The sequence below is a fragment of the Mustela putorius genome, unplaced genomic scaffold (assembly GCF_011764305.1).
Source record: "Mustela putorius furo isolate JIRA1106 unplaced genomic scaffold, ASM1176430v1.1 tig00003853_pilon_pilon_pilon, whole genome shotgun sequence".
Lineage (NCBI taxonomy): Eukaryota > Metazoa > Chordata > Mammalia > Carnivora > Mustelidae > Mustela > Mustela putorius.
In genome coordinates, this window is record NW_025422005.1 from 13220990 (window position 1) to 13244389 (window position 23400).

General features: G+C 56.6%; 1 protein-coding gene across 2 annotated transcripts in view; it reads right to left on the minus strand.

The window, feature by feature from the left end:
* Nucleotides 1-23085, minus strand: part of IFFO2 (intermediate filament family orphan 2) — a 47257-nt gene extending 24172 nt beyond the window's left edge. The window contains exon 1 of one of the 2 annotated variants that reach the window (XM_045063848.1): nucleotides 22072-23085. In XM_045063848.1, the coding sequence (XP_044919783.1) occupies nucleotides 22072-22736 (665 nt within the window). In that variant the 5' untranslated portion in view covers nucleotides 22737-23085. The remainder of the gene's footprint in view (nucleotides 1-22071) is intronic. The other variant, XM_013064557.2, reaches the window with a different exon arrangement.
* Nucleotides 23086-23400: the final 315 nt, after the last annotated feature.

The window sequence follows — 23400 nt, forward strand, 5'->3', positions numbered from 1 at the left end:
AGGGGAAGACTTATACTGACTGGAAAATGCTTATTATGTGCTGGTCTAGTCACTGTTCTCCCACCTGAGCTCCGTGAGCTAAGCGTTTGCGGGCCCACTTCACCGAGGAGCAAACAAAGGTCCAAGGGCAATGCCTGGCTCCAGGTAAAGCCCAGCCCATCTGACTTTCCAGCCTGAGCAACCTCTCAGGGGTTCAGCCCCATGAACCCCTCTCCCCACCATGCCCTCCAGCACACTCCAGGTTACCACCCGGGATCTGATGCACAGATATGGACTCGTGGGGTCTCGATCACTGACTTGGAAAAGAGTTGCTTACCTGAGGCACCTGCTTTGCCAGTTTACTCACTTCCAAGACCCCAGAACCCAGGCGGAGAAAAGCCTGAGCATTCCACTACCAGTGGCCAAGTCTAATCTGCGGGCAGCCCCACCACCCAGCCACCCTGACCACTGGCACGTGACCAGCCAAAGAGCTGCTGGATTTGGAGTCAGATTGAAACAGGTTCAAATCCCAAAATGACCAGCCACAGGCTTCCAGGCAAATGATTTCTTGCCCCCGAGCCTCCTTACTTAAACATTGCGACACAGGGATCATGGAGGACCCTGCTCAGGGCTGCTCCAGTCTAGGAAAGAGGTGATAGATGTAGGCGCTTCTTCCCTGTCCTGTCCTGCTGCCACAAGCCAGCTCTGAGCTCTCCCTGGGTCTCAGTCTCTTCATCTGTAAAATGGTCTGTTTCCCGTGACTCTGGGGCTCTACAGAAACCGTTGGTTTGTCATCAGGTCCCCAGATGCTTTGCTTCACCAGCCTGGGATGCTGGGAAGGGCAGGTGTGTGTGTGCTGCTGTATCAAGTCATGAAGCACTTAGTACAGAGCCCAGCTCCCAGTAAACGCTCAACTGATGGAAGCTATGATTAGCCATGGGATGGGGTCTTCCCGCCACGGAGAAAGGGTGGGTGGCAGTCCACTAAGTGAACTGGCCACGGTCCCGGGGCACCAGACAGGGTACATGGAGGTCCAACTGAACCCCTGCTATCAATGCCTGGTAACACACAGAGCCATTGACCAAAGACACAGGAGGACTCATCATCGTTCTGGCTTCCAACCCAGTACCACATCCCAGCAGCGACAGAAGACCTGGCCGGTACCAGGATGCCGCAGAGGATGAATGTTGGGTGTCTCAGGGTGCCAGAGCCCAACAGCCTCACAGCGTCCACTGCTACCCAGCTGCATCTGGCTGTTGGCTTGCAGACCATCTTCCTTCCCCCATGACAGTTTCAACAAACATTTCCCAAGTGCCTGCTCAGGGAGCCAAGTGCTGGCATTGGGGGGCGGGGGACACAAAGAAGTGGATTCAGGGTATCTCCTCCCACTGAAGCAGAGAGGCCAGCTCCAGAGCTCTCTCTAGCTGGCATCTCTGACTCCCTTACCCTCAGGTCCTCAATCCCTCGGGCCCCAGGGCAGGAAGGTCTGCGCACCAGCTGCCTTGTGACCCGGAAACGGGGAAAGAATGGGCCATGGCTCCCGGGCTGTCAGGGCCAGGCAGCATCTTTGCCCTGCCCACAAGTAGAGGGGACCTGCCCCTGCCCATCAAACCCAGGAATCTACCCCCACACTGGAGACAGAGGGAACCACGTGGCTGGGGGAGAGGGCTGGAAGGGAGACTGATCACTCTGTCCCTTGCTGTATCGTTTTCTTCTAAGTCATGGTAAAATGCAAATATAAAATTGGCCATCATAACCATTTGTAAGAGCCCAGTTCGGTGGCATTCAGTATACCGACTGTCCACCTCTGGAAGCTCTACACCTGTTAAACACTAACTCCCCATACCCCCGGGCACCCAGCTTTCTACTTTCTCTCTATGAAACGGACTACTCCTAGGGACCTCCCGGAAGTGGAACCATCCAGTATTGGTCCTTTTGTGATTGGCTTAATGCACTTAGCGTAAGGTCCGTGGGATTTACCCATGCTGGAGTGTGTATGAGAATTTCCTCTCCTGTGTCTTTTCCAATTTCAGTGATGCAATGTGTCCATTGGTCAAAAAAATCAAAGGCATTTAAACTTTAAAAACACAAGAACACCTGCTCTCTCTCTCTGTTTGCTTTAGGTTGCATGTGTATTTCACAACAATTACACAGAAATAAAAAGAAATCAGATAAATGAAACAAAACAATTAAAACCACACCCAGTCCCCTCTTCCCCGAGAGAATCACCTTCACATAGGTGGCATGTCCTTCCCTGTGCCTTCTTATGAAAGCTTATCTTTCACAAGTGAAACCAGGATCAGACTGACGTGGCATTCAAGCATGGTTTTTCCACTTAATATACACCAAGCATCCTTCTGAGCAGGTCACATGGCAGGAGGCCATGACCCTACTGATCTAACGGGTCCTGCACTGTCATTCCCAAGTCCTAACAATCTGAGCAACGCCGAGAAGAACACCTTGGTGTACACGTATCTGTATATCTGTCCAGTTATCTGGGCGGAGTGAGTGGCTGGATCAAGGGGGGACTGAGAAAAGGCTTGTGTGCCCCTCTAAAGCGCCGTGTGTGACAAGGCTGAACTCATGAGGGGCTTGGCAATTACTGGAGCCTGGATAGCTGATTGGGGAGCCAAGGAAGAGGAGGGTCCCTGGGTCCCCATCCTAGTCCCTGCAGCAGTACAGTTTTATGCCTCAGTTTCCCAATTAATCAAAAGGCTGGTGGGGGGAGACCCCGCCATAAACATTGCCCTTCCTTACCCTCATTGGGGTGGCATTCTGCAACCCCCCAGGAGCAACACACTGGGCGATCAGGTTCATCTGAGAAATGGACTCGACCCCTCTCTTCCAAAAGGGTAGAGGTTTTCCGCCCAGTGTGTGATAAGCCCCGGAGCAAGCGTCCTTAGGCCAACATGGGGCAAGATAAAACAGCAACCCCCGCGGCACCCCAGTGTGCCCCCAGGGTGCCAACCCGCCTCACACTAGCAACGCCTTTGCACATGCTGTACTCGCTGCCTGGAAGGCTCTGTTCTACATGCCGCCTTTGTCATCTCTCTCCTCCTCATCTTATACCAATGTCAGGACCTAGCTTATATACCTCCTACTCCAGGAAGCCTTCCCTGACTCTGGTCAAGGTCAAGTACCCTACCTCTGTACTCCAAAAGCCCCAGTCACTTGCTACTCAAGTAGTCTCCCTATTTGACTCTCACAAGATCAGGCCAGTCTCTGGCTCCCAGCAGCAACTCTAGAGCCCAGCAGAGCCTGGAACCATAGGCACCAAAAAATGTTTTCTGGATAAAGGGTGCATTGAAGGCCAACTCCAGGGCCTTTCTTGGGACCCCCAGTCTGGAGTCAGCGCAGCACTGATTCACTGTGTGGCCTTGGGCATGACCTCCCTGCCTTCCCCTCCCCATCAGCCTCAGTTTCCCCAACCTCCACAGTCCCGGCCAGCTCTGCTCCTGTCCTCCAAGGATGCTCTTCTCCCACCTGGTCACCTGGGCCTACCTCCTGTGAGGCAGATGACAGGAAGGTGAGCTCACAGCTCTCCAGCCCCAGGACCTTGCCTTTCTGCTCGGGCCTGGCCGAGCCCCTAGAAATGCCCCCCCAACCCCCACATCCCTCCCCAGCATCAGGTACTCGGAGCAGCTCTCTGATGCTGGGGCTCTAGCTGTTGCTAGAGTCCTGAAGCCAGCAGGGGTTCCAGGCACCCAGGCCGAAAAGCAGGAGGCCCAGGGGCTCTGAGCCCAGGAGGCCGGAGAGGCCCCACCCAGAGCTATGTTTACAGCTTGGAAGAAAAACAGCAACCCCTGATGCTATTTTGGAACCCTAATGTGCACTCTGGGTCTCCCGTTGTTTATTCCAAGTGACTGTGCCGCCCCGCAGGTAAGCGCGAGGCACTGTGGGTCTGCCACTCCGTGTAATCGCCCCATCAAAGCCACATCACTCACTGGGAGGGTTTGTGCGCCTGGAGCAGCCCTGGGCCCGCGGCCTCGGAGAACAAGTCATCCTTAACATCTGCGACCTACACAAATAAAAGGCTGAAGCCAAGGAGGGCCCACTGGACAGGAGCTGGCATGCACCCCACCTTGGATTTAAACCAAGCCTCTGCAGCCTTAAGCAAGTCCCCTCCTCAGGCCTCGGTCTACTCATCCATGAAATGGGGGAGAACGACCACCATCTGGGTTATAAGAGGGCAGACAAGCATGTGTACAAAAACAACAACAACAACCATAAAAACCTCCAAACGTGGGACCCCAGGATGTCAGAAGGGGATGCTCTGAAGTCTAGCCATTAGTCCACGGGAAGTCTGAAGCTCAGGGGGTGAAATGACAAGCCCAAGGTCACACACCCCGGCGGCAGCAGAGCAGGAACCAGAACCCAGAGCCCGGAGGCTTCCTGCCTCACTGCAGTAAGGGGTGGAAGACACTCCTGAGCAGTCGCCGGGGAGGAAGGAGGGAAGAGTGACACCGACCCAGGAAGCTAATTACACGCAGGGCTTGTGAAACTGAGGATGGGCAGGGACAGACACTGCCTGTGCACACAGCATCCTAATTGTCACAGCTGGCCGGGGAGGCTGCAAGCATGGCCGGACAGGTGATTAGTGTGCCCTCGTCTGCACCCAGAGAGGGATTAGTGACTAAACACAGCTCGAGGGGACACACTCATTGCTTAATACCAGCCTCCTGTCGTCAGGCGGGCCCAGCCAGTGGGGAGGACACTGGGACACTGCACACGCATGCACACACACACACACGCACAGTGTCCCTCTTGCCCATGCAGGGGGCAAGGGCACCCCTCTCAGAGGACAGAGAGGTCAGCTCCCCCAAGGATAGAGGGGAAAGAAATGGAGCAGACACCCAGAGAACCCCCATGACAGTAAAGCCTCTGACAGAGAACTTACTAGAGCCTCTAGTGTCTGCTGATAGGGAAACTGAGGCTCACAGAGAAGAGGTGGGTTGTCCAAGGCCACATAATCAAAACAGCCCACGGCATGAAGGGGTAGTTCACGATGGACACTAGGAACTCCTTCAGTCCTGGCGACGGGCTTAGGATGTGGGTGCTCATTCCTCTGCCCGTTTTATAGATAAGGAAACCGAGGCCCAGGGAGGGGAAGCGACTTGTGCAAATTCACAGAGTTCGAACCCAGGCAGTCTGGCTCCAGCCCCCAAGCTCATGAAACCAGGTTCACCTGCTTCTGCTGACCTGATGGCATGGCAAATGCTGGGGGACAACACGGTTTCTCCCGTCCCAAAGCCTGGGCTCCTCCCTCTGCACCAGCTGGCCTCATAACAGAAGGGAGATGGTCAGAAAGTATGTATCTCGGTCTCCCAGGGGTCAGAATGGACCCGGAGTTGCATCACCTGCAAACCCCAAGGGCAAAGTGCTGAGGCTTCCATGCTGACCTGCCAGGCCGGGCCCAGCCTGGCCCTGACCATGTAGCCCCAGAAGTTCCCACAGGACTGGCTCAGCCTCCAGAGCCCGTCGATGGACAGGAAGTCCTTTAGAGACCAGAGATCCTCCAAAGGGGGTAAAAGGGGTCCCCCCAAGCATTGCTCAGATCCTGCCAGGTGGCCCGCCAAGGAGGAAGCAGAGGGTCACCAGCCCCAGTCCGGCCAGGAACCAGCCCGGCTTCTCTTCTCAGCTCAAAGCCAACTGGGGCCTCTCTGCTCCCTGGACTTGGCCCCTCCCTCCCAGCCACATAACCCCTGGCCCAGACTGAGCCAGAAGCCAAAAAGGAGATGGTCCAAGACAGAGGGACAAGAAGGAGCAGGCTGGGGGAGGGGACGAGGCCCTTATCTCAAAACTCCTGGACATCAGACAGACTAGACTCAGCCACGTCTAAGCTGGCGACCTAGTAAAGGGAGCTCTACCTCTCTGAGCCTCGGTTTCCTCATCTGAGAAATGGAGCCAGCAACAATTCCTCCCTCCCGGCTTGTGGGACTGGTATAAGCCGGTGAACACCAACCGTCATCTTAGTGAGCGGGCCCCACTTCCGGCAGCTGGGAGGGTGGCTCCAGGCCCAGGGTCCGAGGCTTGGCTGGGACGTGCTATCCTTCCCCGCAGACAGTTCATCCTCTGGGTTCCCCACCCTCACCCTGGGATGGGGGCGCTGTCCGGTATCCAGACGCTCTAAGTGCCCGGCAGACAGTAGGTACTCAACTGGTATTTACTGGATGAATCTGCTTGGGAGCTGGAGGCATGGGGTAGAGCAGCGAGAGGGCCCGGGTGCGAGTCCTGCCTCTCATCCTGCACTGACACGCCGTGTGACCCTGGCCCAGCACCTCTCTGGACCTAGCTGCACAAGGAAGCCCTGACCGCCCGGGGAGCTCGGGTTTTCCCTCCTCTTGCCTCTGGGAAACCCGTGGGCCAGCCACCCCTGAGGCAGCCTGCCCAGAGGTGGGCCCTTTCCCAGCAGGCCTGGCTTCTTAGAGACAGACTGCCACGTGCATGCCCACCCCTGCCAGCCCACAAAGGCAGCAGGCGGCTTCCTCCGGGTGACTTTGCCTGGGGACAGATGGAACACCGTGTGGCGTCTGTCAAGCCAGATGGCCTGGTCGGCCTGAGGGGCCAGGACACCAGCTGGGTGTCCAGCCCCAGCAGGCAGAGCTGCTTAACCCCTTCTAGTCCCAGCCGTAGGAGTCAGTGTCCCCTTGGCAACTTAGTCACTGTTGTACACCCGGGCCTCCCGCCCTCCAGCCCTGGAGCTGAGCAGCCTCCCTGGGGCCAAACGGGAGTCAGGGAGGCAGTGGGGTGAGAGGGAGCTATGAGACAGGTGGGAGTGGGGGAGGAGCCGCCTCGGCGCCCCGAAGGCAGCCCCGGACCGCCAGGAATGTGCCAACCCAAAGGGCAAGCAGGGGAGGGCACTGATTTCCTGGCCAGGGCGCCAAAGGGAGTTGTGCGAAGCCAGCCGCTCTGCTTCCAGGACACCCATGTGGGGCAGGGACTGCCAGGCCAGAAGGCCACCAGCCACCTTTACTGGGCCAGGAAAGCCACTCCCCAGCCCAAACCCCAGAATCAGGACTGCCTTGGCAAAGAGGAGACCCCACCAGGCTGGCTGAATGGTCCTAGGTGTCGCTCAGCCTCTTTGGGCCTCCGTTTCCCCATCAAGAAAGGGCCACTTCCAGCTCCAAGGGTTCCATGACTCCAGAAGAAGGCATGTGCCACCCTCCTGGGAACTGATGGGATCTCAAAGGGACCAGATCGTTCCTACCCCAAGAGCGTGCCCTAAGAAGTGTGCATGAGTCAGGAGGGATTTTAGGAGGGAAAAGCATAAGCTTAGGGGTTCAGAGGGGAGTGGTGCTGTCTTCCCCAGGCAGTGGATGCCCACCCATTCCCCTACTCTGTGAAAGGCCAAACAGGGGGATGCCTCAAATGGGATTATGGCCAGAGACAAGGAAGCATTTTCCAATGGAGAGAGCCACAAGGCACGTCCAGGGAAAGACTCTGGAATGCCCTCCCCAAGCAGTAAGATCTCTAGGCAGGATTTGCAAAGGTCCCAACCTCAAGGAGAAGGAGGAACAGGTGCCTTCTGGAGATCCCTGGGCATAGCAAGCTGGTGTCCACAAAGAGAAGTAAAGCAGGGCGTCAGAGGCTCTGCACTCGGGGACCCAGCCAATCTGGTGTTCCAGACAGGCTGTCATCTCGGGGCGCAGCACAGCCACACTCAGCTCCAGCCGGCAACCAGCACACTGACCCAGCAGGCATCTTTGGGTGTCTTTCAGGACACAGGCAGCAAGGGACTCCAGCAAAGCCCAAGAACACATCAAAATAGGCGGGTAGGCAGGGCTGGGCAAGAGAGCTGCTGGCCAGGAGTGGAACCTCAGCCGGGCAGGGAGATGAGAACACGGGGTCGGGGGGACACCAGCCTGGCCGTGAGACCTAGCTTTTCCACCAAGTTGCTGTGCAACCTTGGGCAAGTCACTGCCCGTCTCTGAAATGTGTGCTGGGGGAGAAACAAAACATCTGTTAGGACTCTTGCAGCTCTGACTTCACAGTCATTTGGCAAACTGGGTAGGAACGAGAGTCTGCCTTCCTGGTCCATGTAGCATCATGACGGGGGTCCAAGCACAGGGCCTGAGCACAGGGGCCCCGCAAACAGATGGATGGATGGGTAGATGGATGGATGGCCAAGTGGGGTAATTCCCAAAAAAGGAAGAGCAGAAGGTCCTAGGCGTCCCCTAGGATGATTCCTTACACTTGCCCACAAGGTCTCCTTGGATCGTTTTCCCACAACGACCCATCCTCCAGCCACCAATCCCCTTCTCTGTCTTACACGAACACACGCTCCAAGCACAGTGGCCCAGCTCTGAGTCCCGGGGACAGAAGCTCTAGACCCCTAAAGCCATGAGACTCCTCTGCTCCAGCCAACCCCCAGGGCATCTTGGCTCTCTGAAGTGCACTCTCAGAGCTGGGTTTGAAATAAGATGCAACAGCGTTGGACCCCAGGGGTGATCCTTGAAACCCAAGAGAGGCCCAAGTTCCCACGCCCGCTCTGCCGCTTTCTAGCTATTACAAGCAGCAGGCCACTCCAGCTGCCAAGACTTGGCGCCCTCATCTGTACAATGGGCACGACCACAGCCACCCTTCAAGAGTGCTGTGATCTCAAGAGAACGCATCCGTGAAGTTTGGAACCATACTGGGCACAAGAGATGCTCCTGGGAAACCAGGCGAGGAGCGTTCTGGGATAATGAGATCCCGGCTTCGTTCTTGGAGGCACCGAGGATGAGCCACGCCTCCCAGCGCTTCTCTGTCTGGGCCCCGCAATCCCTTCCGTCTCCTTTCCCACCTTGGGGGGTGATGTGCCTGGGCTCAAACCAGGCAGAAGCTACAAAGCAGCCTTTGTCTCAGACGAAACTCTATACCAGTGGCCCTGACGTCACCCCTGGAACAACAATGCTAACACGGCCTTCGACGTCACCTCTCTGCCAAGGTCTGAGAGCGCAGGCTTCACCCACAAGGCCCTACAGAGGCCATCTGTGGGCTGGATCAGAACCCAGAAGCCATCCTCCCGTGGCATTACAGAGTTCCAGAAGCAAGAACAGCTGCCCCCTCCCCCACTGCTGAGTGGCCAGGGAGGCCTCAAGTCCCTGTCTCCCAGCTCCTCCATCTCAGCCCAGGGGCCCGGGGCTTGGGGGGGTGGGAGGGGACGTGCAGCCCATTGCCCAGCCTGGAAGACTGAGCCTGTGAGAGTGGCGGGAAATAGTCCGGAAGAACCTGCCAGACTCAGGTTCAAATTCCAGCTCCGCCCTTGCTTCATGGCGAGACCTCAGGCCAGGGATGTGACCTCCTGAGGCTGCCTCCACATCCACACAAGGAGTCTGGGACGGAGAGGGCCCCTCCTCTGGGTGGCAGGAAGAGCGACACACTCTCCCACCCAACGGGGCCCCTGGAAGCCACAGGCTCCAGGCAACACACTCTGCTGGGCGGCTTTGAATGCTAGGTCCTGCCCTACCGGTGACCCTGTGCTGACAGTCTGCTGGGGAAAGGAAGCGCCCTGAACACAAAGGGCCAGGCTGTAGCCAGAAGCGGGAGGGAGGGGGCAGTTCTTACTTACGGGGTCCGGGACAGAAGGGACAGAGCAATTACAGCCAGGAGGTCAAAACCTGGCATGCACTATTTTGCTGAACCTTCATTACGACCTTGTGAGTTCAGGATATTATCCCCATTTTACAGATGAGAGATCCGAGGCTCAGGGTGGTCTCAGATCAGAGTCGGGGCTCCCACCCAGGTGAAAGCCTGTGGATTTATTATGCCTTAAGGCACAGAAAGGAACAGCCTAGGAGTTGGGGGTCCCCTGAACTCGCCACCAGGCAAATCCTGGCTCAATCCAGGCTGAACTAGGGCCTCAGTTTCCCCAGCTTGGATAAGCCGTGGTGGTTTGAGTGTCAGTATTTTCTTTGAAGACAAGTGTAAAACCAGTGGCAACAGAATATTAAGACTCTCCGCACAGATCGGCGCAAACACAAAAAGTACTACTTATTGACCACATCCCCAGAGCGCAGAGCTCCATGGGGTTGTGGGACCCGGCTTTCCGGTTCACACAACTCCAGCTCGGGAGGCAAAGTTCTCCCACTTTTCCACGTCAGGGCCCACCCCGGAGGAAGGAGGATGGGAATGACCCTCCTGGGGCGAGGCTTACTGACAGCCCTTGAGGGCAGGGGGGGTCTCGTCATCCCATTTATACAAGAGGAAACTGAGGCACAGAGAAATGACACAGTGGAGCACATGGTGGCAGACAGGGCCAGTCAGGCAGTCCGTCAACTCCCCAAGACCACCGGGCTGAGGCCAGGGAAGTGCCTTTTGTTCTAAGGAGACAAGCCCAGGCTGCTCTCTGATGTCTCCTCCACATGCTCACCTGCCCTGGGACCTGCATGCTGGCTCAGGGGCGGGGCTCAGCCTCCGCGGACACCGCCTCACAGGCTCTGAGGCTTCTTCACCCGGAGAGCCTCAGCCTCCAAGTTTTCAAAAGCCCTCCTCAAATGCCCTTCAGACCCGGGAAGGATCCCTTAGCTCAGGGTTTCAAAGGAAACCCGACTCTGCTGTGTGACCTCAAGAGAGCCGCTTTCCTTCTCTGGGCCTCAGTTTTCTCATCTGAAAGTGGTCACAGGTACGTGCGTGGGGGTGGAGAGAAAACTAGAAAACACTGAGGGACGGACTCTCAGAAGGTCTTTTTCCAAAGACAAAGGCACATCTACTCATCGGCCTGGAGGCAGGGGGACAGACGGACAGACTGACCTCAGAGAACAGCTCACACCGTCTGGGCCCACTGGGGGGTAAGATGAAGTCACAGGCCTGAAGGAGCCGGGACACGCAGGGTGGGCAGGCCTGGGAGGCACAGCGAGCAGCCTAGTCCCCCGGCCCCCATGTCTCTGCCTGTGTCTAATCCCAGGCTCATCTTTGAAGGGGGCTGGGAGCTGGAGGCTGAGGTCTCCCATGACCAGTGTTGACTTCCAAGAGGCAACAGCTATCCCTTTCAGCAGAGAGCCTCTCCTGCCCCCCTACTATGATATACGAGGGTTAGTACAAAAGGACTGGGGTGGCCGAAGGCAGGGTCCTGACCCCAAGGGCTCCAAGTCTGCAGGGTGCAGGCCGAGGCTCCCGGACACGCGCCCGCGCACACACAGGCTCACAAAGCCCCAGCATCAGACAAAGAGCCCCCCACAGAGGCCTGGCATCGGGTGGCCCAGGGACAGGAACAGGACGCCCCTCACAGCCCTCCCCTGCCTCACACAGGGGATGGGGAGGTGAGAACCAGCCACAGTAAATGAAGGCCAAAGCAAGAAAGAAGGGAAAGGGGGAGAGGAGAGAGGAGGAGAGGCAGCAAAATGGAGCAAAGAGCACCAGGAAGGGCGGGCGGAGGAAGGGAAGACAAGAAGGGGAAGAAGAATGGGCGGGCGGGCGAGGTCCTGCCTGAGCAGCAGGGTCTGGACTGTGCACTGGCATGGCGACCTCACTTCCAGGCCTTCGCACAAGCTGTTCTCTCCACCTGGAGCCCCCTTCCCTTCTCTTCCACTCTTGCTAGACCTCCAAAACCCAACTCAGGTGACAGCTCCTCCAGGAAGGCTTCCTTGACTGGCCCAAAGCTGGCTCAGGCACTTTTCACAATCCCTGGGTTTCAAGCACTGCAGGGTCCCACCCAGAGCTTCAGGGCTGTGGTCTGACTTTGCCACCAGCTTTCCCCAAAGCTATTCCCGTCAGTCGTCAGTCTCCCCCATCGCCGCCCAGCATGGCCTTCTGCCCATTACCGCAGCAGGCCAGGGGCGCAAAGGAGACGCGGCCGGGCCCTGGGAAGATGTGCCGACCCTGCCCCGAGAGGAGCCTGTCTGCCGGGGAATTTCACAAGGTCCACTTAGACCAGCGGCTCTTCCCCTCCCCCAAGACGGCAAACAGGCGGCAGCAAGCCAAGTCCCGTCTTAAATAACCCAAGTAATAAAAATGGCCAGTTAAGAGGGTGGAAGGCAGTGTCTCCACTGCGGGGGCGTCTCCTCATCGAGCAGCAGATGAGCGGGGGGCTGTGTGAACGGGCACATCCCCAAGTCAGAGCACGCAGGCCGGAGTGCGCTGAGCCAGCATCTCAGAGAGAACTCAGAGACAGCCCTCCCCCAGTGCAGCCGTGGGGTGGGGGAGGCGGGCTCCTGCCCAAGCCGGGGTCCAAAGGCCATTCAACCCGACCCCGCACCCTTGCTCCTCTCCCCAGAACCCCTAGTCTCGTTTAATAACCACAATGGCAGCTGCCAGCACCGCCGTCCCATTCACTCTTCCTGCTGCCCACGCCCCTTTCTCCGAGAAGTAAATGACTCTCTAAGTTCACGCAGCTGAGAAGCAGCAGAAACACTCTTCAACTTCCTCCCTTCCGCGCTTCCAACTTGCACACGAATGCTCTGCTCTAAGCCGGCGAGTTCTGCAGGTTTCTTTTTTTTTTTTTCTTTCTTTTTTTTTTTTTTTTTTAAGATTTTATTTAGTTATTTGACAGACAGAGATCACAAGCAGGCAGAGAAACAGGCAGAGGGAGAGGAGGAAGCAGGCTCCCCGCTGAGCAGAGAGCCCAATGTGGGGCTCGATCCCAGGACCCTGGGATCATGACCTGAGCCAAAGGCAGAGGCTTTAACCCACTGAGCCACCCAGGCGCCCCAGTTCTGCAGGTTTCTGTCCAACATCCCAGCACACAGCTAGTCCCGGGACCCAGGGGCCACAGGAAGGTAAAGGCAAGAGGAGGACGGGAAAGGCTTCAAGGAGCCCCAGGCTGCAAGGGAAGCTGGGGAGGAGGCAGCCGCGTGCGTAGGCAGGACCCAGGCTTTTAATCCTTTCGACCCCAAGGGCAACCACTTGATAGTTTATAAAGTGCTTCCACAGACATCGCTTCATTTAATCTTGCAAATAGCTCCGTGAGGTCAGAGGTACTAACCCCACTTCACAGAAGTGAAAACTGAGGCTCAGAGTGCAGCCGCTGTGTGCAGTGGGTGTGTCCCTTGCTGGGATACAGCATAAAAGGCTCAATCCGGGGCCTGACTTCCTAAATGAAACCTCCGCTTCCCACCTGCTAGCTGCCCCTGGGATCAGTTCTGTCCATGTCTCTCTGGCTCCGTTTCATTCTCTAAAACGGGCTAAGGACAGCACCCAACCCACAGGTTATTAGGAGATTAAGTGAATCAAACGTCCCTAAACGGCTTTCAATGCGGCCTGACAAAGAGTAAATGCTAATTAAATATTTGTTTCATTAATTAATTAATATTTATTGTGTCCTTATTGTGCACAGGAACCATCTGAGCTGGTACCTGTCACATCTGCCTGTGTCCCCAGACTCGGGGCTCCTCAGGGCAGGGCCTATGTCTGCTCTACCCCGCTGCCCAGCAAGGGACCTGGCTCGCAGCGCCTGCCCAGCCACTGCTGGGAGAACAGAGCCTCCGCTTCTCAGCCGTCCATACCCAGCAGGCTCAGCTTCCCCAACAAGAGGCACAGAATGACTGTAACAAGTTCACAAGTTGCCTGTGCTGAGACAAGCTTCCGGAACCAATCAAAAGCACAGGTTTGCGAGACCCAACCCCAAGGCAGAGGCCAGTTACCTTCCAGTCACCAGAAGGGTCATTGCTCTCTCTCCTGCTTATAGCAGTTCATGAGAACCCCTGGCTGCTGCCTTGGACAGGATTAGGTGCCGGGCATGATCAAAGGAGCCTTAACTTAGAATCTGAGACCTTCATCCAGTCCTGGCTTTGCTGTGTGACTCAGAGCAAGTTACTTTCCTGCTCTGAGCCTCAGTTTTCATCTGCACAGTTGGCACAACTGCTAGACAGGTGATAATCCATGCTCCCCAGCCTCCCCTCCCCCATCCCTCCCCCCTGCCAGGCCCACCAGCTACATTGTGCCGGCCTCTCTGGCTGATCAGGAGCTCCCCGCAACCCACAGTCCAGTTCCCACCAGGATCACCTCCAGGGAGGGGGGGGGCGGTGCTGGACCGCCCTCTCTGGTGGCCCAGGAGGCTCACCTGCCTGCCGTTGCCAGTGACTCACTGGTTTCTCAAGAAATAATTACTGTCAAGTGACAGCAGGAAGTCTTCCCAGTGGAGCAGCCGCCCCCTGTTCTGCCACCTGCGGTGGCAATATTGTGACAGACGCCGGGGACACCCCATGCCTCAGCCTGCCTCCTCACCCCGGACCAACCTGCAGCAGCCCTCGGGTGACATGGAACCTGGCCAGCCTGTCCCCGCTAGGAAGAACACTGAACTTGGGGTCTAGAGACCCACCATGCACTTGCCACCAAGATCCGGGGCAGAGGTCTTCTGCCTCTCAGAACCTCTCCCCTTGGCTCAGTTGAGCTTCCAACTCTTGGTTTCCGCTCCGGTCATGATCTCAGGATCTCATCAGAGATCGAGCCCCGTGTCAGGCCCTATGCTGAGCGTGGAGTCTGCTTGTCCCTCTCCCTCTGCTCCTCTTCCTCCTCTCTCTAAGGAACAAAAGATCTTTAAAAAGGAGAAAAAAGAACCTCTCACCTGTAAAATGGGCATAATTCCCACCCCTTGGGGTTGTCTGTTAATTAAATCTCACTTAAAGAAGTCATCACAGAGCCCAGAGCATAAGTAGTTACTCAATCAGTGGCGGCTATTAAGTCATTATGATTTATTTTTAAACCTTTTTCAAAAGGCTTTCACACCATTACTTCAGGCGATTTTTATAGCAACCCTGGGAAGCAGAACTCATAAGGAAACGCAGCCCCATTTTACAGAATGACAAACTGAGGTACAAAAGATTGTATGGTGCATGGATTCCAGACCACTCCGATGAAGTTATAGAGAGAACAGGAGTCCCAGGGCACAGGCCGATCTTCCCACCACGCCCATTCCCAGGGGGGCAACCAGAAGCTCAGATCCTACCTAGGACCAAGGCCTAGACTCCACAGGGCTCTAGCTGCCCCGTGCCACCAGCCAGAGGCACTTGCCAGGTTTACTGCTGGGTGACAACGACCATCTCTTGTACCAGGAACCAGGGTAAGTAACCACATCTTGCCCAGCAAGCTGAAGGTCCCGACCCCACTGGAGGCGGGAAGGTATTGCTCTGGCGGTCAGGCAGCAGCGTCAGAAATCTTCACCAGCCGCTCCTCCTCTGGCCCCGAATCCTCTAAGCACCTCACAGCCAGCAATGCCCAGAGGCGACATGACACCCCGATGCCACTGGCAAAGGCACAGCCCACCCTCCCTCCTGCTTCCAGCCTGGTTCCTGACTTCTGCCCACTTCACAAAGCCAGTCCCCCTGACCCCTTAGGGTACCTGCATCACAGCGCATCTGCCCTATAAATCTCTTTTAGAACTTCCCCATTTATGAGCTGCACGACCCCATTTACCCTGCCCCTGACTCTGGGATACCGATGAGGAAACGCAGACCCAGAGAGGCAAAGTGGCTAACGCAGTCTGGCTCAGCTTTTAATGCCCATGCCAGGACCCCAGGTAATGGGTGTTATTCAAATTTGTTAAAACTGATGTGTGTGGTGGGGGGACCAAAGCTCGGGTCTCCTGACTCCAAATGTCCATCACCTGCGTCGTGTGGTTCCCAGCCGCCCTGGGGACGTAGCGGCACGCGCAGTTGCCAGACACAGCGCCCTCCCTCACTGTGAAATGCTAGCTCAGCATGGACCCTGGCCAGGCCTGGGCTGGGCTCTGCCAGTACGGCGACCCGGAGCCGGCCCCCACAAGCTTACAGTCGGTGGGGGAGCAGACATCCCAGGCCCCTGAGATTCACAGTGTGCGCTGCCGTGACGGGAGAGGCAGTGGGCGCTCAGGGACGCCTGATGCTGGGTGGATCCTGGTGCTGGGCAGAGGGGATGATGGCATCTCTTCCCTGCCCCAGGCCTTCAGGCCTCCGTGACATGAGAAATCAACAGAACACCAGCCTGGCTTCACCTCCCCGATGTGATCAAAAGCCAGGACTCCCAATGCAAAGTCCACAACCTGCGGTATCACTGACACACAGAGCAGTTTAAATCAATTCCCCTGGAAGTCGTCGCATCTCCTTGCAGCAAAGAGCATGTTCAGATTCTGGATCTACCCTTCTGTGTCCTTCAAATACCGACACGTGTGGGGAGACGGGCCACGGGCCTAGAGGGGCTGAGACCCTGTGAGCCCGGGTGTGCATGTGCACGTGTGTGCGCACGCCCGCGTGCAATGGCTGGGGGGGGGGGGGACACAGGCCCCGCATCCGGTGGCCAAGGCCAAAGCCCCGCCTCACATTCCTCAGGGAAGGAATCTTCAGCGTCAGCTGTCTCCCAGCTTCCTGCTTCTCTTTCTTTTCTGGGACCTCATTCCCCAGCCTCTGACTTGAGGCTCGGAAAATCCCTCCCAAATATGTCCCCAAAGAGAGTGCCAGCACAGCCAAGAGACTCTGGGACACTGAGGAGCTGGATGGAGGGGGTTTGTGTGTTTCTTTCAACGGAGGTTGGAAGAAAGGGCGGGGGGCGGGGGTGGCCAGAGATTTCCGGAGGCACAAATCAACCGCTAAGAGTAGGAAGAACACCCTCCTTAGACGCCGGACAAAGAAGTAGCCCTTTTTCCCTCCGCCCCCAACACCATGTCTGGCGCCTTCCACGGCACAGAGAGAGCAGCGACGTGTCCTGAAATGGATGTGTGGGGTAGTCCAGCGCAGTGCCAGGAAATCCCTATAAAATGAAGGCAACAAACATTGTGGGGGGCCAGAGAGGGGACCCACTGGAGCCTACCAAGCCCCAGGTGCCTTAGCACAGGACCTCCTTCATTCCTCCCCGACTCCTAGGGGAACAATGCTATTCCCCCTCTGTTACAGAAAGTGGTGGCTCCAGCGGCTCAGAGAGGTTAAGCAATTGCCCGCAGTCACACAGAGTAGCAGAGCCGGGATGTGAACCCTTTCCCCCCATCCCAGGCTGCCTCCCTGAAAAATCAGAAACAAAGAATCCGTATTGGTGATAGCTTCAAAGATAACAGAAGTGGCAGGGAATGAAGCCTTGCGACCAGCTTTCCGGGGCAATCTTCTGGCTCTGGGGCACTCAGGGGCCAGCACACACCTGCTCAAGGGCCTCCCAGGGCGTGATGAGGAAAGGCAGGGGACACTCCAGCTGGCTTACCCACCAGCCCATTTTGGAGCCTTTCATTCAGGCTGCCAGCCCAGCCCCTTCCGGCTCATGATCAGAAATAGCTGGGACAGAAGTCCCTCCCATCCCTGAAAGTTGCTTTTTAAAAAAATGCTTAAAGGCAGACACACAAAAAGGTAGAGGAAACTCTACCAAACCCCAGCAGAGGCCGGATGACGTGAGCATCCCCTCAGAGTCGTGGGGAAAGATTCCAACAGCAGGCAAGGTCTTCCCAACTTGGCTTTGTGGGTCAGCTCCCTCCGGGCCTCAGTTTCCCCATCTTAAAAATGAAAGTAACTCAGCTGAATCAGCATTTTCTCTCTCTCTCTTTTTTTTTCTTCTAAGCTGTAGAACTCTGTTTTCCAATGGAAGCTTCCCCAGAAAACCAATCTGGCAGGCATGGAAATAGAGCTGCTATGGTTGATGGGGGCCAGATCCCAGGTGCTCAGCACCCCCCACTCACTGTCCCCAGAATTGCCCCCAACGCACCCAGCTCTGGATCCCGTGGCTCTAAAGGGCCCGTCTGGGAACCATCAGGCTAAATGATCACTGTGGTCTCTCCTGGCTCTCAAGCAAAGCTCCGATCACCCAACCACCCCAACCACTAGGGAGAAACAAAGCAATCCCTTCATGCTAACTTGAGTCAGGGGCACAGACACTTGGCAACCTGCAGAGGGAGGGAGAGAAACCCAGACAGTTCCAAACCACGCTGGGCCTGGGGGAGGAGAGGGGAAGAACTGCCAGTCTGTGAGACAGGAAGAACAGCCCTGGCCCGGACCCCTTTGAGTCACAGACCAAAGTATAGGGCAAGTTGGGAGGGGTCACCAAAAGGAACCCCCTCCCGTAAAGGTGGAGGACCTAAGGCTCAGAGAGGGTAGCAGCTGGCCTGAGGTCACACAGCACCTAGTAGCAAAGCCTGACCTGGAGTCATGGTCTCTGAGAAGCAATGCAGAGAAATCCCCCCTAGTTTAAAGTTCAGACAGACTCAGCAGGAATCTCCAGGGGAAAGCCCCCAGCTTGCAAACTCGGAGTAGGACATTTTGGTGGCACTGGGTGGTGACAGGGCAGAGATGTTTGTTTTGGTTTCCAAATCAATGCATGACAACCTTGTCCACGGTACAGTTTGGGCAACCACAGTTCCCTCATGGTAAAGAGCTCAGCGCTGGTTGGCCAGAGGGGAAACCCAAGCCGGAGCAAACAGAGCCCAGGGCCCAGGGCCCAGGCACCCCAGGCCAGGAGCTCTGGTTTGGGTCGGTGTTTCCAAAGCATGGCTCCCATATCACTCGAGGCCCCTGAGACGATGTGAGGTGGCACAAATGACTCTTTGCATTTAAATTCTACAGACTGCAGAGGTGAACCAATAAACTATGGTTTGTCTGCACAGCGGAAAATTGTTCACGAGTCTAAAGGAATGTACTATTGAAACACACTATGACGTGGTTGAACCTACAAAACATCATCTAGGTGTAAGAAGCCAGACACAGAAGACTATAAATGATACGACAACACTGACTTGGAGTGTCCAGAAAAGGTGAATCTATAGAAACCGAAAGCACATCAGTGTTGCCTGGGCTGGGGTGGGAAGGGGGATTCACTGCAAATGGGCATGAAGGCTCTTTTTAGGATGATGCAATTTTTCTACAACTCGGTTGTGGTAATGGTTGCACAACTCTGCATTTACTAAAAAAAAAAAAAAAAAAAAAAATCACTGAATAGTGAGCTTAAGAGGATTTTATGATGTGCAAATTAAACCTCAAGAAAGCTGGTGAAGAATGTTTTTCATAGTCAAAATAATGATGGTGGTGGTCCATGGTTCTGGCCGCAGATCCTAGAGGAGGAACCCAAATGCCTCCAGCTTGGAGAACACAGAGTTACACACACCAGGCACATGTACTCTGCAGAAGCAAGTGGGGGTGTCTGAGGCTGTGACCTCCAGGTAGACGGGAGGAAACCCTAGAACCTTTCCCTTCCAGGCACAGGTCCCCTCCACTGGTCACTGCCTGCGGCTCCGTGCTAGACAGCCCCAAAGCATCTAATGCCTTCGGTGGCCCAAGCAAACACCGTGGTCCCATCCCTTAGACAGTGACTTCTCTCATGGCCAGGGGACCAGAAGCGGACTGGGAGCTCAAAGTCAAGATTATATTTTGACAATGCTGGAAAGACCTTTTGAGATAATCTAGTCCGGCGACTTTTAAATTTTTTCTTTTAAGGTGCTGAGATGCCTGACCTCCTCCCGAAAGCAAATTCTCATGAGAAACCCAAATACAGAAAGAAGTAAAAACAGAATGTTATGGGTTTACGTTCACACTAGAAGTTCACATACAGAACAGTTAGTTACCTATTCTGAGTCCCATCAGTGAAGCTGATGAGGCTATTTTGGTTCATTAACATTTAGAACTGGGACCACAGATGACAGTACCATATTCTATTTAATCCTATCTCCAGCTTTGGCTGCAGAGTTTCATGAAAATCCTGACTCACACAGATAAGTAGCTACAAATGGGAACGGTTTTTAGCGGTTTGCTCTGCAATCTCAGAGTACGCTTCAGACAAACAGAGAAAGGCAGGCGGGTGGCTTTAACTTGAGGCCAACTACTAACAATTTAACAATTAACCATGAGTTGACATGAAGAACTTAAAAGTGAGCACATTTTTTATAACCATATTAACACTGCAATATAATTTAAAATATTAAGTCTTGGGGCATCTGGGTGGCTCAGTGGGTTAAAGCCTCTGCCTTCAGCTCAAGTCATGATCTCAAGGTCCTGGGATCGAGCTCTGCATCAGGCTCTCTGCTCAGCAGGGAGCCTGCTTCCCCCTCCCTCTCTGCCTGCCGCTCTGCCTACTTGTGATCTCTGTCTATCAAAAAAATAAATAAAATCTTTTTAAAAAATATTAAGTCTTACATAACAGTCCAGGAAACCCAAGACCATCTCCAAGGCAGCCTGGGGCTTCCAGGAGCACGGTGCTAGGCCACTCACCCCTCACTACACAGAAAGGGGAAACTGAGTCCCGAAGAAGGGAGTATATTTGCTTTGGACAAATCCAACTTGAGCCCTGAATCAACTCCGGAAAAGAGGCACCTCCCCAGCTCACCAAAAAAAAATGGAGGAAGAGAAGGCGCTCACACAGCCCCAGGGGACAGGAGGACAGGCACCCACACTCCACCTGCCCCAGCAGTGCCCATCTCATTCCAGGCCAGCGCCAGAAGCTGACATCACACCCCACACCCTGGATGCAACTTGAACAGAACGTTGCTCAACGCCAACCTATCTCCCTCTGAGATTGGGCACGGTTTTTCCATCTCCTTAGTAGCCACATCCAAAAAGCACACACAATAAAACAAACACAGCACAAGCCTGAGGCATGACGACACAATCAACAGTGGGACACAGAAGGGCCCATCCCTCCGTGTTTCACCATCGAGAACAGTGCCTGCTCCCCTACCCCACCCCAAGGAAGCTGCCCACAGAGGCAGAGGTAGCCTCCCCCTGGCCGTGGCGGGGCATGAATCCATTCTCAAGTCCTCAAGAGAAGATGGCCTGGGAGAGGGGCTCGTCCCCAGCACAGTGAAAGACCTCCCCACGGAAAGCCAGGCCCTACATGAGAGACCCGAGACTCCCAGGACCTCTGGTCCATGCTGGCCTAACAAAGCCTATTGTCTTTAATAACATCAACTGATTACTTTATCCCTTCCAAAAAGCATCACGAACCTCTTCTCCCCTTCTGCAACTGGGGGTAGATTTTATTCTTCCTATCTGTCTAATGAGCAAATAGGTTTCCAAATGGTCCCACTATCTCCCTGGCAGGTGCTGGAGGAGACCCATGCCCCTGAACAGACCTCTGGGCTCAATGTTAGCATCAGGACTCAAGGAGTGGAAGGAAAGAGCCTTCTCACAACACCCTCCAAGCCCTAGAGTTTGGAGCCAAAGCTCCCAATGTAGAGTTGCCCATGCTAGGACAGCACAGGGCGCTGCCCCCACCCAGGCCTGTGAGGCTACAGAGAGACCCCTCTCTTCTTATTGGAAAGCTGAGCCATTAGTCCTGTCAGCCGGACTGTGCGCAGGAAGCAATGTCAGTTTCCCAGCAGGGGACACGGGACCCAGCAAGAATGTGCAGGCCGGGCCTGTAGGCAGTCTTCCCCGCACACTAGCCAGGGATGGTGGTCTGGGTCCAAACAACGTCCAGTCTTCGGCCCAAGGTTCTCTCCTCCTGCAGGCCTTTAGGGCTGCATCTGTTGGCACTCAAAGCCATGACAGTAGGGGGTGAGGAGAAGAGGGGTGAAGAGAGGGGTTTTTCAAAGCTTGTGGCCAGTCCAATGGTAGTCTGGTTATCCAGACCCAAAAAATAGACCTTGCAGAGCTGGAGCAACATGGCAGACTCTGACCCCAGTGGATTTGCCCATTTTCAAACACATGATCTCATTTAATTTAAGGGACCAAAAAAAAAAAAAAAGGCCAGTGGGTTGGTGAAGAGTTTTTTTCTTTTCACCCATGGAGGGAGGGGAGCCCGCCTCCTACATCCTTGGGGAAATACCTGCAGCGGGAGACAAACTAGCCAAAAGTCGTTCAACTCACTAGTTCAAATCCTGGTTTTGCCACTATCAGCAAAGCCCCTTTTGGCAAGCCCCTCGCGTCGCTGTGCCTCAGTTTCCTCATCTACAAAATGGGGATAAGAATGCCTTACGCTCTGCGTTGGTGTGAGGATTAAATGAGATCACATAAAACACCAGTGGTCATTATGCCACCTAGAAAACAACCGGCCCCGACCAATGACTGCACCGACGTGTCCCCTACGGTAGTCAGCACCCGCCCCCATCCTTGGAACTAGTAAGTGAGTTTTCCATGCGTGTGTAAGGCCCTATGCAAACACAGCTTCCAGCCCACCTGCTAGGACCAGCTGGCCGCCCCCAGCCCCTCCCGAACACACGCATTCCGCCGCCTCCTGGACCTGGACGCCCCCTCCCCGGGAGCTGCGGGGTGGGGGGAAGGGCAGGTCCCCACTCACCTCCGCTTGTACTCGTCGCGCTCGCGCTTCACCTTGGCCAGCACGTTGTAGAGCGCGCGTATCTCAGGCGTGATGGTGTCGATCTGCACGCCCACGCCGTCGGGGTGCACCCACGACACGCCGGGCCCCTGCACCGTCTCCACGCCGCCGCCGCCCGTGCGCCGCACCTGCGTGTAGCTCCAGATGGTCCCGGGCAGGCGGCCGTAGTGCTGCGGGTGCGAGCCGCCGCCGGGGGGCAGGCCGCCCAGGGCAACGGTGTTGGCGTTGGCGCCCGCCGCCGCGCCGCTGCCGCTGCCGTGCCCCGCGCCGGGCGCTGGCGGCCGCAGCAGCTCGGGCCCGGTCTGCACGGCCTGCTCTCGGGAGAAGGTCTTGTAGCGCAGCCGCCGCTCGCGCTCGCTCTGCTGCTGCTCCAGCTGCTTCTCCAGCAGCCGGTTGCGCCGCTCCAGCTCGTGCACCTTGGCCAGGAAGCAGCGGAAGCGCACGTTGAGCCCCTTCAGGAGGTGGATGTTGGAGCCCAGGTCGTCCCGCAGCGCCGCCGTCACCGGCGACGGCCCCGGCCCGGCCCCGCCGCCGCCGCCGCCCCCGCCGGGGCAGCTCCCGCCGCCGCCGCCGGGCGGGCAGCCGAAGGCCAAGGCCATCTCCCCGAACAGGAGCGAGTTCACCATGCGCCGGCTGCGCGGCTCAGGGCCCCGGGCCCGCGGCTCCAGGTGCGGCTCCAGCTCCGGGCAGGGCTCCCGGCGCTGCCGGGCCAGGGCGGGCGCGGGCTCCAGCGCGGCCGGCGGGCGGGCGGTTCCAGATGCCCGCCAGATGCGGCCTCCGCAGCTACGGCGGGCCGGACCGCCCCCCGGATGTGGGCGCCGAGGCGAGGGACGGGACTCGGGCCGCGGTGGAGGCCACGAAGGCTGCGTGAGGTGGCGAGGGTCGTGGGTCCCAGCTCCCCGGCTGTCAGAGACGCTGTGGTGTGGCCGCGGCAGCCGCACGCAGAGGACTCTCGGCCGGCACTGCCCCTCTGCGGCGGGCCCCGCCCACTGCAGACACAGGCCCCGCCCCCGCCCTTGCCCCGCCCATCCCACCTCCCTCTGCGGTGCTCCGAGAGCCCGAGGCCCCGCCCCTTCGGCCGCAGCGCCGGGCCCCGCCCACTCCGCTCTCCGCCGCTTTTCTGGACTGGGTAGAGCGGCTGTCTGCAGCTCTGGCTCCGCCCAGCTCCCGCCTGGACCACGCCCTCTCCCGCGCCGGGTCCTGCCGCCAGGCTCTAGTCGGATTCTTTGCCTGGAGACGCGGACCGCAGAGCGGCACCAGGTCCGCGGTTAGCTGGAACCGCCGCAGAGC